This window comes from Phaseolus vulgaris, chromosome 1 (assembly GCF_000499845.2).
Source record: "Phaseolus vulgaris cultivar G19833 chromosome 1, P. vulgaris v2.0, whole genome shotgun sequence".
Taxonomy (NCBI): Eukaryota; Viridiplantae; Streptophyta; class Magnoliopsida; order Fabales; family Fabaceae; genus Phaseolus; species Phaseolus vulgaris.
In genome coordinates, this window is record NC_023759.2 from 34,610,736 (window position 1) to 34,626,129 (window position 15,394).

General features: G+C 33.4%; 1 protein-coding gene across 2 annotated transcripts; it reads right to left on the reverse strand.

The window, feature by feature from the left end:
- Nucleotides 1–4,784: 4,784 nt before the first annotated feature.
- On the reverse strand, nt 4,785–12,236 carry LOC137813981 (cystathionine beta-lyase, chloroplastic). Of its 2 annotated transcripts, XM_068616491.1 has the most exons (14): nt 12,025–12,236; nt 11,546–11,729; nt 11,349–11,461; nt 11,104–11,174; nt 10,907–10,998; nt 10,441–10,528; nt 10,193–10,304; nt 9,286–9,382; nt 8,770–8,851; nt 8,012–8,129; nt 5,999–6,106; nt 5,821–5,923; nt 5,189–5,368; nt 4,785–4,953 (listed from the first exon to the last, which is right to left on the reverse strand). In XM_068616491.1, the coding sequence occupies exons 1-13, from the start codon at nt 12,088–12,090 to the stop codon at nt 5,193–5,195; spliced, it is 1,410 nt and encodes a 469-aa protein (XP_068472592.1). In that variant the 5' UTR covers nt 12,091–12,236; the 3' UTR covers nt 4,785–4,953; nt 5,189–5,192. The 2 variants fall into 2 exon arrangements, with proteins under 2 accessions (XP_068472592.1, XP_068472591.1); XM_068616490.1 differs by lacking the exon at nt 4,785–4,953 and having other exon boundaries at nt 4,995–5,368.
- Nucleotides 12,237–15,394: the final 3,158 nt, after the last annotated feature.

The window sequence follows — 15,394 nt, forward strand, 5'->3', positions numbered from 1 at the left end:
CTGATAAAGAATTGGTGAGGGACCATTTGTATTTAGGGCACTACAAAGTGGTAAAAAAAAGGGACACTGATCATTGGAAGATTCCTGTGTAATTTTGTAGGGTATACCATTTTCGTATCAAAGTACTAAAGTTAAGACTCTTTTAAGTATTGTAATCTATTTTCACATGTAAAAACAGAGTATTTGACTTTCCAGAACATGGTTAAATTGGATCTGCCAACCTCCCTCCCAGCTCCTGTTTTTCAAATGTAACATTAAATTAGCACATCTTTTTGTTCAGTTTCAAAATTTTAATAATGCACATCGTTATTTGCAACTACCCAGGATTTAAATTCCTCTGAAGTGTTGCCAGAAAAAAAAAGAAAAAGAGAAACCGACAAATGAATGGAACTTGAATCATTGGATTTTAGTAGATATGTTTAGCCTCATTAATAATAATAAAAAAAGCTGGTTCTCGTTAAAGTTGTATGTTTCTTAGGAGGAAATAGCAAAAATAATAAATAACATATGTAGATAAGAGAAAGAAAAATTACCTTACTAATAAGTGTAATTACAAATCTCTCCTTTTGATATTAGGTATACTTGGCTTGTTTCAAAAGATGAATATAGTAAAATCATGCTGAGGTCCCATGTGAAGTGTTACATTTCAATATCAAGTGAAGAGAATATAAAACATTCATCGGTAGCAGTGATTTTCATATTCATTAGCAGTGATTTTCATAGGTAGAGAAGAAGGACTTGGTTGGACATATCCAGCCTCTGCTGAAAACAAAGAGAAAAACATAAAATATAGAACTGATGGTAGTGCAAGCAGTTAGAAGCTTCACCTTTAAAGCCAATACATGATCACCAAGTCAATACAAGCAACCCAAAGTTGAAAGCTTACGACCAAGGATTTCATAATCAGTCCTTTTCACCTTGAAGTTAATCTTTAACAAATTTCAATTTTAAAAACAAGGATTTTTCAAATTTTTTATTCATAAAAATTTAGATTAATGAGTTCTTAATTTGTAGACATATTATTTATTTTTAAAATATTTACCGTAAAATATGTTTTATTTTGATTATTTGTGATATTAAGATTGATAAAGTATGTCTATATCATAGTAGGGTTTTTGTTAGGTTGTGTTTGATGACATTGCTAAAGTGGAATATGGACTAAAATAAACCCCTTTAATGAGGAGGGGATCATATCTCTTTTATATGGATATATGAAAATGAATCACCTAAAAGAGAAAGAAGGGAGATGAAACAATGATGTTGATTTCTTCAGTAGCTAGAAGGGGGAGAAAATAGTTGAATGGTGATTGATGCAGAATCAGAAGATGCATATCACACCTCATACAAAAAAGGTGTGAAGGGAATGTTGAAAAAAAAGAAAGAAACATTTTCTACTTATTTTCATTTTCCTGGGAAAGGTTTACCTTGTTGAGTGGTGGCAGCAATTAATGGGTCAAAGAATAGCTAAATTTGCGGATAGATAAATAAGATAATAACTGAGCCGCATGTCATAATTAGTCATAACTAACAGTCAAAGTCCTTCTGGTTACACTTCCCATCCAATTAATAGTGAAAGATAATTGTATTCATTCTCATGTCGGTTTAACTATAATCATTATTATAATCATCAACCATTAACATCATCAAAAAATATTGCTGGGTAAGTCACATGCCATGTTAAAGGATTATTGGCTGGTTCATGCTTAAATTTATGGTATTATAACTATTAGCTGATAGAAAATAATTAGTTAAAATATATGTTGCTACCCTTTCTAGACAGATCTAAAATGCTTGTTAGCCATAGATATTGCGTCATAAAGTGTAGAGGTACACAATGTGAAAAATTAAAAGTTAAAATTGTGATAGAACACACACGTCCATGATTATAACTTGATACTACAATGTTTAAAGTAACAGGACATCCTTTAAACGAAACAAATGGTTTAGGCTAGTGACAAAGTTGCTATGTGGCGTGGTAAGAAATGATGGAAGCAAACTGAAAAAAATTGAAGGAATTTGGCATCATTTCAACTATCAAAATAGATTGAAACAGACATTTCATAATTAAGGACCACATGGTAGCCAACCGGGGCAGGTGACACCGAGACCACAGGCCACAACTCCATTGTTCCCATGCGGCTCTTAGTTGCTAAAGTAGCTGTCTCATCTACTTTGTTGCTTTACTCATAACCCTTTTCAAATTTCAAAAGAAAGGTTCTAATGTTACTACCTTCTTTGTATGGCCTAGAAAATGTTCAGCATGTGTTATTTCCCCGGTTTTGGTATCTCTAGTAGCTTTCAGATCATTAGTAGACTTGGAAAACAAAAGGGGGGACAGAGAAGATGTCTATGCATCTATAAATTGTGTTTCATCTCATAGACAATAATACTAATCTTGCCGATCTTTATAGTACACTAACAAAACTTCTGTAAGCTAAAATAAAGTTAGAGGGTTCTTGGGAAAAATAAATTGCTGGTACTCATATGAGCTATTTTTGGAAATTGGTAAACCTCAATAGCATCCCTATTCCATAGTAACACAACTGAATCCGTTAGGCATTGAGGATATGTCATAACACTGATGAACCTGAACAGACATGGCCGAGTTCTTTCATAGATTCCAACCAATCTAGTAAAATTATTAACTTTGGCAGAGCATGAGTGATCAATGAGCCAATCTGGTAGAGCTATTAATTTTGACAGCCCTTAAAGTGATGTTTGGACTACTACTCAAGATTATCAAGAGCACTGCAGTTTAAGGTTTTCTGCTAAAAATTAAATCTGGTACAGTTCTTAACATGCAGTCTTTAAACTGAAAAGGGGTCTTAATTGGTGCATGCTGTCAGAGTACAAGACGAGATTATTACAGTACACAATAGCAGAATATTAAAATGAATTTCCTACTCCTAAATGCCTATTTTAGAAGAGTTTAGCTTAATACATCCAACTATAATGGAAGAACAACACGGAATGAAGAGTATTGTGTTTATACATCCAACTAAAGTGTCACATGAAATCCTTCATAAATAATAGTCCATCAAAATATGTGTTATTGAATACCAAAGTATTGTACCACTTGACTATTTTATAAAAAAAAAACCTTTTGTAATCTTTTGAAATCCTAATATAGTACACCCCTATTATTTTTTTTTACCTTTTGTCTTTAGTTTGTTCTGCTTTATTGCAGTTTGCTTTATGATACTGCAAAATTGCCTATCGTCTTAGAGATTTTACTCCCTTTTGTACATAATGTCAAAAAACTGATTGTTGTGTCCTATCTATCCTTTCCCTCTTAACACGTCATAGACATATTAGGATATTTGGAGCGACTAAAGAAACATAATTGCTGCCATTATAGAAGCAAATAAATAAAATTCTTTGAAATTATTGTTTACCTTCAACTTCGGTCCTTGTTTACTGTAATTATATTATCTAGTTGGAAATGTGTATGAATTCACCAGTTCTGAGGCATGCTTTGAAGGCACACCCTTTCAAGTACCAGCAACAAAAACAACAAAAGTCCGCAGGATGAACCTCTTCATACATTTTGGTGACAATCAGATGGTAAAGTGGGCTGAACCATACCAAAGAAACAGAAAGAGTAATGAGAAAGATTCATGCCACGTTTGGATCTCATGTGGGCTTATATGCCTGAAAGTTGAACTCCTTTTCCTCCCCATTTCTTCAAAATATCTTTACCACATTCATTAGTTTCAATATCAGAAAAATTACGATTGGTTCTTACATGTCTCATCAGTACTCATTAAGGCTTGACTTTCTACGTGACAATGTTAGAGTTGTTCTGCTTCTAAATAAGAAGTACAAAGCCAACCAAAGAAGAGATTATTATGATTGAAGAACATTTAGTCTATAAAAAATTTATTCATGTAGTGTAATGTGGAACACTGAATCCAAATAACCAAAAGAGGTGGTTCTGCAAATTCAATTTCGAGTAACAGAATGAAATGCTATTTTTTTTTCTGGTTTTCTTCTCCGAAGAATGAAATCCTACAGACTGCCTCGTTAGGTAGACCACCAGTTAAGCTTTAAAAACGAAAGAGATAACACAGGTAATATCTTTAGGAGAACTTAAAGAACAAATATCATGCTCCAACCTAGAGAATAGACACTATTCAAATAAACTAATACTCTTATCTCTTAAATTCTCAATGAAGTGTTTTATATTTCCGTGGTGATGATGGAGTCATGCATATTATTAAGGGCTATTCAAAAGCCTGTATCCGATATTTCTTTTTTATGGAAAAGATAAAGATTTGGTATCGATGCTGTTGATGACATATAGGAAACACCTTGGTAGGAAGATTGTGGACATCGACCATCACATTCATCTGCAACAGTAAATCAATACTGCTAAAGTTGGGAGGTTCCTTTAGTCCGACATTGACAGTTTAAAGTAAAACAGAATTCTTTATATAACTAATTACTGATTGGTAATGCACGACCTTACTTGAACAGGAACTGAATTCTGGTGGACGAATTCTAACTCTGTGATCAGAGCAATCTTAACTTTTTTAAGCACATTTCTGGTTTTTACTCGTGTAAAAAATAATGCAACGGCCGTTTTGCAGTCAATTTTATTTATTTTCAAAAATACATAATATCACACTACTATATCTTATGTTTTAACTTAGGATGTTTTAAAACTGAATCATTAACTAAATCCATTCAAAACTAATCACGGTTTATTCATTCAAACGTCATTAACTCAACTGAACTAATAACACATTTTAAATAATACTTTAAAATTAAATAACAAACAAAAATTAATCCAAAATTTAAATTGATATAAAAGAATCATCATAAATCTCAATTTCTAAAATGCATAGAAAGAGCTAAGTCAACAGTCTAACATTCTCATCAATTGAAGAAGTACTTGCTTGTATTTTAAAATTTACATGGAAAATTAAAAACTTTAAATCCTAGTTTAGTGATAATAGATCAAAGATGAAAAATTTGTACTAGGCTCTTCAATCTTCATAGGACAATACTTTCACTAATCTTTAAAAACTTGTATGAAAAGGTGGATTTAGTTTACATGCGTATAAGAAGAAACACTTTAAATTTCCAAAGACAGGATAACAATGCTCTCAAATCCTCAACATCCGTACTAACATGTTGCTAATTCAACTTCTTTAGGATGAATATTATAGAAAAAAAAGAGAAAAAAAATATTAAAAAGGCCCTGTTCTAAGTGCATTGTCTAGATCAGAAATGAGATCATTCACATCCTCAATCCCCACAGATATACGAACAAGATCTTCAGTTAAACCCCTGGCCTCACGAACTGCAGAAGGTATGCTTGCATGTGACATAAAGCATGGCATGCTGATAAGGGACTTAACACTCCCTGCCAACAACAAAAATAATAACCCCAATCAACCTCTCTCCATTCACAACCACATCAAAATTCTGTATTGCTTTCTCATTTAACATCTTACAGTTATTTCTGGAACTAAATTAATATAGTTTAAATCAGTAAATGAACACAAAATGTAGCTCTATCATGGAGATTTTAATCTGGTAAAGTACATCTAATGATGTCTAAAAAATCTTGGTTTTTTATTAACAATGCGGCTTTAGGTCTAACATTTCATTTCCATTTTTGAGTCCCAGCTTTGCAATTAGCATGCCAACATACTTTACTATCACTAGTTCCTAGCCAGTGTTCATATATTATATTGAACATAAAGGCCCGTTAAGAGAAGTGTTGAACTTGTATTGTCATTAAAGAACTGGTATCCTGAAGAACCTATCAAATATAGTTGTTAGTTTATCATTACCAAATGAAAATTCATTTACCAAAGCTGACGGTTATGCTGAAGTAATTGGTAGTTTCAACAATATGTCTTGAAAGTGCCAGTGAACCAGTCAAGAAGCTAAGCACAGATCCTGCACCCTTTGCCTGCAATGAATATATATAATAAATTGCTGCCATATAGGAACAACAATCTCAATTTGAAGTTATACCATACCATACCTGAGAATAGTGTAAATCACGACCGGGATGATCAAGCAAGCCAGCATAATTCACTTTCTTAACTCGAGGATGGGAAGCAAGGAACTCAGCAATCTTTTGTGCATTATCCTACACAAGATTTTCATTCTAAATTGACAGCCATAAACAAGCATATATAATCACCATAAAAGACACTACTGATAAGCCAATTGAATCTGGACCCCAAAAAAATGAAATATCTCATTGAGACCATTAAAATTTAACAACCAGTCTCCAAAAGAAAAATTAACCTCTGGACTAGAAGAATTAATTTCCTTAGATCTATAGTTTTAAGGAAGATAAACATCCAATTCTGAATTCTAAATAGTAGTTAGTATCTTACGACTCACGATACGTATCGTACGAAACGATACGGTTTCACCCTCCCACGATACGAATCGTGTGAAGAATCTTTTTCGTCCCTGAATCTTAGCTGTATCGTGCGATTCGCACAAAGAATCGCTGAATCCCGAAACGAAACGATTCCATATTGTGTGAATCAGTGTGGATTTTAAAAAATGAGTAAATAAAAAAAGATAGACATAATTTGTTTAATAACATGTATGCACCATAGAGGTTGTTTTGGTGAAATTGTGTGGTATATATATACATAGACATATATATATACATATATAATTTATTGTATCCTGCATGTATACAATTTGTTTAATAACATGTACGCAGCATAGAAGTTGTTTTGGTGAAATTATGTGGTATATATATACATATATATAGACATATATATATATACATATATATATATACATATATAATTTATTGTATCTTGCATGTATACATATTTTATATATTTAAGTATATATTAAATTTTTTAATGTTTATGAATCTTACGATTCACGATACGAAACGATTTACGATTCATAATATCAGCTCTCCGATACACTACTTGTATCTCGATTCTACTACCATGTCAGACAAACAACGGTAATTTAACAGATAACTGAGAAAAGTATGGGAATAGAAGAGGGTGTAAGACATTAGACTGTTGATCAAAATTATGATTAGTTTCATGCGTGTCATTCAAGCATGTTTATATTGTAAGGATAAAGAAAAAAGTTTGACTATGAAATCGTTGAAGGAGCTTTATTAGCTTCAAAATCAGACGTGAAAGCCAATCAAAGAGATCATAGAAATATATTCAGGAATGAGAATATGTGAAAAATGTGAAGCAGAACCCCGAATCATCAAGCATGCAAGCAATTTCTGAAAATTCTTTAAATATTCAAGCAAATGACTACTGAGTTGGAAAGAGAAGGATATATCCCTCCACAAAAACTGATTCCAACAAACAAGGTAATATGGAATGAGAAAATGACTGAGAAAGAAATTTTCATTTTGAGAAAAACAAAAGGGTAAAACTTCCCAACTGATAAAATTCACAAGGATACAATACAACTATTCTATGACTACAATATCCTTATCCCACTAGGTGAAGTGGACTACATGGATCATACAACACCATTGGGTCGGTTAAAAATCAAATTACCAAGGATATTACTAACCATGAGATTCCTTTTAATATTCCTCCAGTGTCCTTTTCAGTTCCCCTCTATCTCTTTTCACAGGATCCAAAACCATGTGAACTACTCTCCTCATCTGTGCTTCCAGTGGCCTTCATTGTACATACCCTAACCATTTCTTTGTTATCTTTTTTCTCAATAGGTGTCACACCAATATCTACTTTTGTACAATCAAATCAAACTCTGTGATGAATCCCTAATTAAAATAACTCTCATTCTGTGTCACAGTCAATCTGAAATCTTTTTATGCATCATCTTTATTCTTAGCAACTTATCACATGGATTGAACTCAAGGAACTCGGAAAGATCCATGTATATTTTGTTAAGAAGATATTTCAGCCAGTTGTATTCTTGTTCACTAGACTAATCATTAAAAAAATATTTAACTATTCTAAAAAATAATAGAGACAAACAACACATGCCCTAATATTATTATACAAATAGCAGAAAGTTGCACCTGTTGCTTTTCGACTCTCAGGGCCATGGTCTTGATTCCTCGCATACAAAGCCAACAGTCAAATGGGGCTAAGCCTGAACCCTCTGCATTTTGCAAGAAATACAATTCCTTTCCCAACCTTAAGATTGACAAAATTAGATAACCATCCAGGAGGAGATGAAAAGTGGGTACTGAGTAGCGATCCAGAATAATTTAAAAGAATAATTATAAACATGAAAACTCCATTAGAAAAATAATTGCTAATAGCTTATGAAAGAATAAAATCTTTGATTCAACTTTCGCTTAATGAAGCTCATAAAAAAACAAAAAGGGATCAAAAGAAATACCTGACAAGAATATCATTAACCAATTTTGAAGGAGCTTAAAGCACACAGAATTCAACAAAACAAAGAGATTACCTCCTTCTCCCTTCGGTTTGAAATGAGAAAGGAATTTTCTAGTAAAGATTCAAAACATAATCTATCCTATGATTTAAAACCAAGCTCATGAAATTTTTCACTACATATCTTACAAAAGTAATTTACTCAAGAATTTCAAATATTGATCAAATCAAACCCATCTTGTACAAAAGCTAGCCAATATTTACTGATTAACAAACAAGAGCACTTACTAAAAATACGAATAAAAATATGCCATTCAATTAAATTTAAATCACAGCATTACTGAAAATGAAATATAGACTGACAAGTTTAAATGACAAAAACAATAAATTAATATCTTTAATATCTGCAAATCTGAAACATTAAAAGAGTAATTACTTTTCACCCTTCACAGCAAGCACACCAGCCATAATGTCACTATGTCCACCAATAAATTTTGTAGCTGAGTGCATGACAATATCTGCAGCACAAAAGTACCAGTCTGAGCATAACTAGGCTTGTTGAGATGATCTTAATAAATTCCTTTATGCATTAAAAAATAAAACAGTGAAAAATGGACTTTGCATTTCATCATACTCTTTACAAATATTTGTATTTAAAATGATAATGGAGTAAACGTTACAGTGAATATATAGTGCTAAGCAACCATTTAAAATGGATATGTAATTTTGCCATTCGTATATTTTGGTACGAGACACAAGTGGAGAAAAACCAGTACCAATAATGAAATACATTGCATATTTTTCACTCTTAGTCTTTGAGGAATTGGAAATGGTTTTCAATATTTGACTCCTCATATTCCACCCTCAATTCACTTTTGTCCGTGTTAGCAAGCATGCTTTAAAGAAGTAAGTAGATCTATTTATACTCATTAGCTTATATAATTGCTAATACCTGCTCCAAGTTCTAATGGCCGGGACAATACAGGTGACATGATACTATTGTCCACTAACACAAGAGCACCATGTGAATGAGCCATCTCTGCTATTTTCTGGACATGAATTAAGAAAGGAGAAAGAAAAAGAAATTTTATATTATTGAGAGTAAAACCCTTTAATATTTCAGATCAGAAGTTCATATCATACATACAAGAGGACTTGAATTTTAAAATATGTTTGATATTAAATATCCACAAATAACTAAATGACAAAGTACTGAAGCTAATAGTAATTCAGGAAAAAGTCCTATAAATTATGAAGGACAGATGTCTATAATTAACTGAAATTGTAAGTTATTTTTAAGCAAGAAAACATTATTTATAATTAACAAGTAAAATATACAGCGATACTAATTAGTGTAAGAAAACTACTATTGGCAAGTCTGCAAGTTTCAACATTGCAGCGCCCTCTTATCTATGTAGGAAAAAATATGATGGAAAATATACTTATTGCTGGCAGTCATAATTAGATATACAGCCTTATAGATATTAAAGTCAGGGTATTATTTATGGATTATTATTCATAATTGTAACACTCTAGACATAAAGGAAACAATTATCATGTTTCCTAAAGCCACTATATATCTTTTTTTTTTCATATTTGGAAAAGGGAGAGAGGAAGGCGGATCAGAGTGAGATGCCTTATTGATATACATAAATTCCATAGCATTTCCTGAACACTAAGAAATAATATTCCCTGGAAGTTGACATTTCAAATTAGATACTAATGACAGAAACTTCCTCACAGATTTTTAGTGTAACACTTAGTGAAGTAAAGAAGAGGACAACAACAACAACCATAGAAAAACTTAATCAATACCATTAACACTCTGAAAGTCAGAAGTGCAAAATATGACACCTTACTCGAATATCAGAAATTTGTAGCCGAGGATTGGTTGGACTCTCAAGCCACACAAGCTTAGTCCTGGGTCCAATGGCAGATGCAACCTCATTTAGATCAGTGGTATTTACCCGTCTGCACAAACAAGAATTAACCTAACATCATTAAAAAAATTGTACTCCATGGAACCAACATAGTTGGCTGATATTTTGTATAATTAATTAATCAATCTAGAGTAAATAGCTAAGCATAACCAACAAATCAGACTAACTTCACCACAACTCCAGTCCTTGGAACTACTTGAGACAGCAACCTATCTGAGCCCCCATATACATCATCTCCAGCAACAATTTCCTCACCTATATGTACATTGTCCGGAGTAAATAACAATTAACTATCATGTTTTATTAAAAAAAACGAAAATCTATGTTTGCAACCCCACAGTTCATGAGTAAGTTATCTATGTAGTCTGTTCTAGTTTTGTTATGAATCTGACACAGGACCAATCGAGGAAAAATGTAAGAGTTATAAGAAAAAACTGACAGAAGCCCCATAGCCACAAAAAATGTAAACACTGTCACATTGTGCACCTGTTTAATATTTTATTAGTAAAATTATAAGTTAATCACACATATATAATAAAAATAACCTTAGACCTTGTAGGTACTCAGTAAGTAAGCTAATAACTAACAATGAAGATGGATCAGATTTTATCACACCGAAGAAAGAAAAAGTACCAGTTCCAACAAGATGAACAACAGCAGTCAAAGCAGCCATTCCGCTGGTGAAGCACAAGGCTCTATCTGCTTTATCAAGTTTTGCCAGTAAACTAAGAACATAAAACATGAAAATTAAAAGAGAATGGGCAAAGAAACATAATATGAAACGTAGTTGCAACACAAAACACAAACCAATCATGTCATTATTATCAAACCTTTCTAAAGCATCGCGAGTAGGATTTCCACTTCTGGTATAGTCATAGGGACCGTTTTCTATTGCAGAAGGCTGCATAAAGAAGAGTATAAGACACAGAGATGTAAAAGGAAGATATTTAAGGAAGCTTAATATACTAAATACTCACGCGAGCATCATACATTGATCCAAGATAACAAGGTTACACGAATAAAAAACCAGCTATAGGAACTTCTGTCACAAGATAATATGAAAAATCAGCTTTACCTGCTTAAAAGTAGCCGTTTGGTAAAGTGGGGGGCTAATTGCTCCAAAAGGATCAAACTTATTCTCGAAATTCATCACTATTGTAGAAATACTAGGCTCTCCTGAATCCTCTTCTGCAAAACAGAAAGAATTAGCATTTATACGCAAACATATAGACCCTATATATCTGGTGTGAGCTCAGGAAATACAGAACATACCGATACCACTTAATCTCACAGCAGCATCGTCTACAAAAGATGATGATGATGACTCCACGTCCATCTCTCTGTTATCAACCAAGCAACTCAGCTTGAACCCATCTGTCCACAACACTCTCTTGGTACTGAAATTTGTTGACTTGTTAAACCCCAAACACTCCCACCTGGTTGCAGCAGTTGAGCTCTGAAACACACCGTGCCAAGGAGAGAATAGGAAGCATTATACAAACGAAACTGGATTGTCATCATTGAGTGAAAATTATGATTTTGAAACATGCTTTGAGCTCTTGAAAGAAAAGGGTTCATCAAGGGGGGAAGTTCACAATTCTCATATCTACAAGACTTCATTTTTTTGTCTGTCATTTTTGCATTTAACCCCAAAAATCAAAGTGTATTTTCTTGCACTCCCTCTGAAAAAAAATTGCTAATAGACAGCGAATGAGGAGCAGAAAAAACTAAAACGGTGAAGGGTTATTTACCTGAGCATAACGATCAATGAAAAGGGACTGAAGGAAGGGCTTCAGAGAAATTGCAGAAGAAAGCATTATTGAAATTGATATGTTTGGAGCTGTGTTATGATGTTGTCTGCGCTTGTGTTAGTGTTCGATTGCCCCACTTCGATGCCGTCTATGCATTTGGTCGCCATTTCGGCTTGTGGGGAACTTATAAGAATTTCATTTGGTGAAAATTTGATTCATAATTCCGAATTTTGTTTTTGAGTAAAATCATGTACTAATTTTAGAAACAAATTTTTAATTTTTAACATTAATGAACTGTTATAAATTAAAATAAGATAACAATTTTTGGCTGTTTTAAGTTTATACTTATTTTCTATGTTGAGAAGAGAATAAAATGTGAAAGTGGAAATAAATGAAGTTATTGTAATATTTAAAATAGTAGGTATAATTTACCTTATTCGTTCCTACATTTAGGGACAATATTCAATTTAGTAAAATGATTTTTAAAAAAATCAATTTGATCCCTATGTTTTGTAAAATGTATCCAAATTGATCCTTTTTGTTAAGTCTCACCTTACGACATCAAGTGTTGCTTATGTGGCAGAGAGAATGGGTGATGTCGACTGTCAATTTAAAGACACATAAGATTAGGTGTTGTGTGAGGTGGCATGAAATTAGATGTTGTATGAGGTGGCATGAGATTGGATTTGACAGAGATTAATAAAGTGTGGGGGGTTAGGGTTTCTGTTTTGTCGTTAACGTTCTTGGATGGTGGCTTCTTCACAGATACGAGGGTGTTCACAGATATGAGGGTTGTTTATGGTAGAGGTTGGTGTTGTGGATTCGTTGGTGGGGAGGAGTAAATAACTTATGTGATTCGTTCCAAGTTTCGTTCGTAGCTTCGTTTGTGGTGGGAATGTCTGCCTATAGCTTTGTGTCTATATCATCATGCAACTGTAATCGAATGGAAGTGCAACAAAAACAATCTAATTTTAGCCATGGTGGTGGGAGCAAGACCACTTTTGTTGCTCCCATTTGAGATTGTGGGGAATTTGCGGTTTTGAGAACAACAACTGTCAAAAATGGTGGGAGGCAAGTTTGGGGTGTCCAAAGTACAAGGTGAGATGTATTGAACTGTGATGCATTGGTATTGATTGTTTTGGTTATCGTTTTGTCTAATACAGAGACAAAGTGACGTAAGCATTGGATGCAATTTCTTTAGATGGTGCATTGAAGACATTAGGGATGACAAAGATGGAACTATAGTTGGACAAAGAAACAAGATTTGTAACTTGGAAAACCGTCTGAAGATGTTATTAGTAGGGTTGTGTGTTGTTGTTGTAATAAACATTGTTATGTTGATTATTTTCTTAAAATTCCCATGAGTGACGTATCAATGTTTATTTTGGGATTATGATTGAATGAGTTAATGTAATATGTATTAGTGTGTTGAGTTCATTCTATCCAGTATGTAATATGTATCCCGAATCTATATCAATGCAAAATGAATTTGAATGAACCAAATATTTGATGTTATGTATAATACTTCAATATCAAATAAAGAAAAATTAAATTTTAAATCAAAATGAAATTTTAATTTCTATTTCAGTATCAAGTAATGTGCTATATAATGTAAAATTTAACCTTGAAGGAAATGAAATAAGCAGAGACATTTGGAATGAAGCAAACTTAATTATCATAGAACCTGATAACATTAATGTACTGCAAAAATTATCAAATAGATTGACTACATGAATGTAAATGTCATTCCAAAATACATTAACAGAAGCCTAGAATAATTGTTTTTCAAAATACACAACTATAAAGTGAAATTAGTGGGTTCCAAAAGCAGTCATGGCTTCCAAAAGCGACCTCTCATGGATTGTAACTTAAGCCTCGTGTTGGGTCTTGGAAAATTTGCACTTGATCTTGTTGTCTCTTGAGCTGGCTGAGATGGTTGTGAAATTGTTGGTTGAGTAGGGGGAGATGGTGGAAGGGGTGCGGTTGGAGCTGCCTGAGATAGAGCTTGCTCAGATGGCCCTAATGCAGATTGTCCTGCCTCCATTGGAGCTTGGTGAGATGACCTTAGGTGAGATAACCCTGGTGCACTTGGAGCTTCCTGACTTGGTCCTTGTTGAGATGGATTTTCAATGCAGGACTTTCTGTTGTGGCCAAGCTTATGATAAATCCCACATTTTTTCTTTAATCCAGTTTGGCCTAACTGACTCTTATTCTTCATTACCTCTCATGCCTCCAACCTTCTTTTCTTTTTTGGTCTTTCAGAAATCTTCTTTATGGGAGGTGGCACAACATCTAGCATTTTAGTTTTGTCCCATACTTGATCACCGTTCACTAGATAGATAATTGAGTTGTACACCTGTGCATATGTTTCCTTCTTGAATTAAAATGAAATGAAGTTGACTGCATCCACATTCATAAACTTCATTGCAGAAAGAGCATGACAACAAGGTATTCCAGTCAACATCCATTTTCGGCAACTACACTCATGTATGTCCAAGTTAACCACAAACTTTTCTCCAATGGTAGAGATATGTCTCACTTCACATAGGTGATACGCGGAAGAGTTGTGATGATGGAATTGGTTAGACATATCTAACAACTAACACAATAACTTTTTAAAACACTGTGTCATGTTGTTATCTAACCTAGGTATCCAATACCGAGTTTAATTTGCTTCCTTTTGTAACCTGTTTAAAATCTTTGGACCTATTGATCCTTTAAATGAGGCAATTTTCAATCCGTTCTTTGCCCATCTCTGCATTATATAATGTTAGAATTGATGGCTTAAACAAGAGGGGGGGGGGGGGGGTTGAATTGTTTCTAAAATAGTTTCGCAATTACTTTCCTTTAGAATGAATCTTTAACAATCAATTCAGATAAGCATATCAGAAAGTCAATCAAACAGTCTAACAGAAACAAATATAAGAATTTCAATCGGTTAAAACACGACTTAATTGGTTGTTTATGGCAGTGAAAATATCAAATAGTTAGAGAGTTGAGGAGAGAGATATACACACAGGTTTATACTGGTTCACTCAATCTCTGAGCTACATCCAGTCCTCAGTCAAACCACTGAGTATTCCACTATGTAACCAAACACAGATTAAAAACACCCACAAAGAGGTGATCTTGAAACTACAAGACCTACTCACCCTCTTTGCACATAACACACACCTCAAGCCAGAATCACATCGACTTTACAGGATTTTACAAACACGTTTACAGAATGTAATATGAACAATTACAAGAAACTAAGACAGGGTAGAAAACACTTGGAATAAAAGTAAATCAGAAGCCCTATGACCAGTTCTTGAATCACAGCAAAGCTCAAAAGCAATCTTGCTAAACTTGAAAAACTCATTTTCACAAA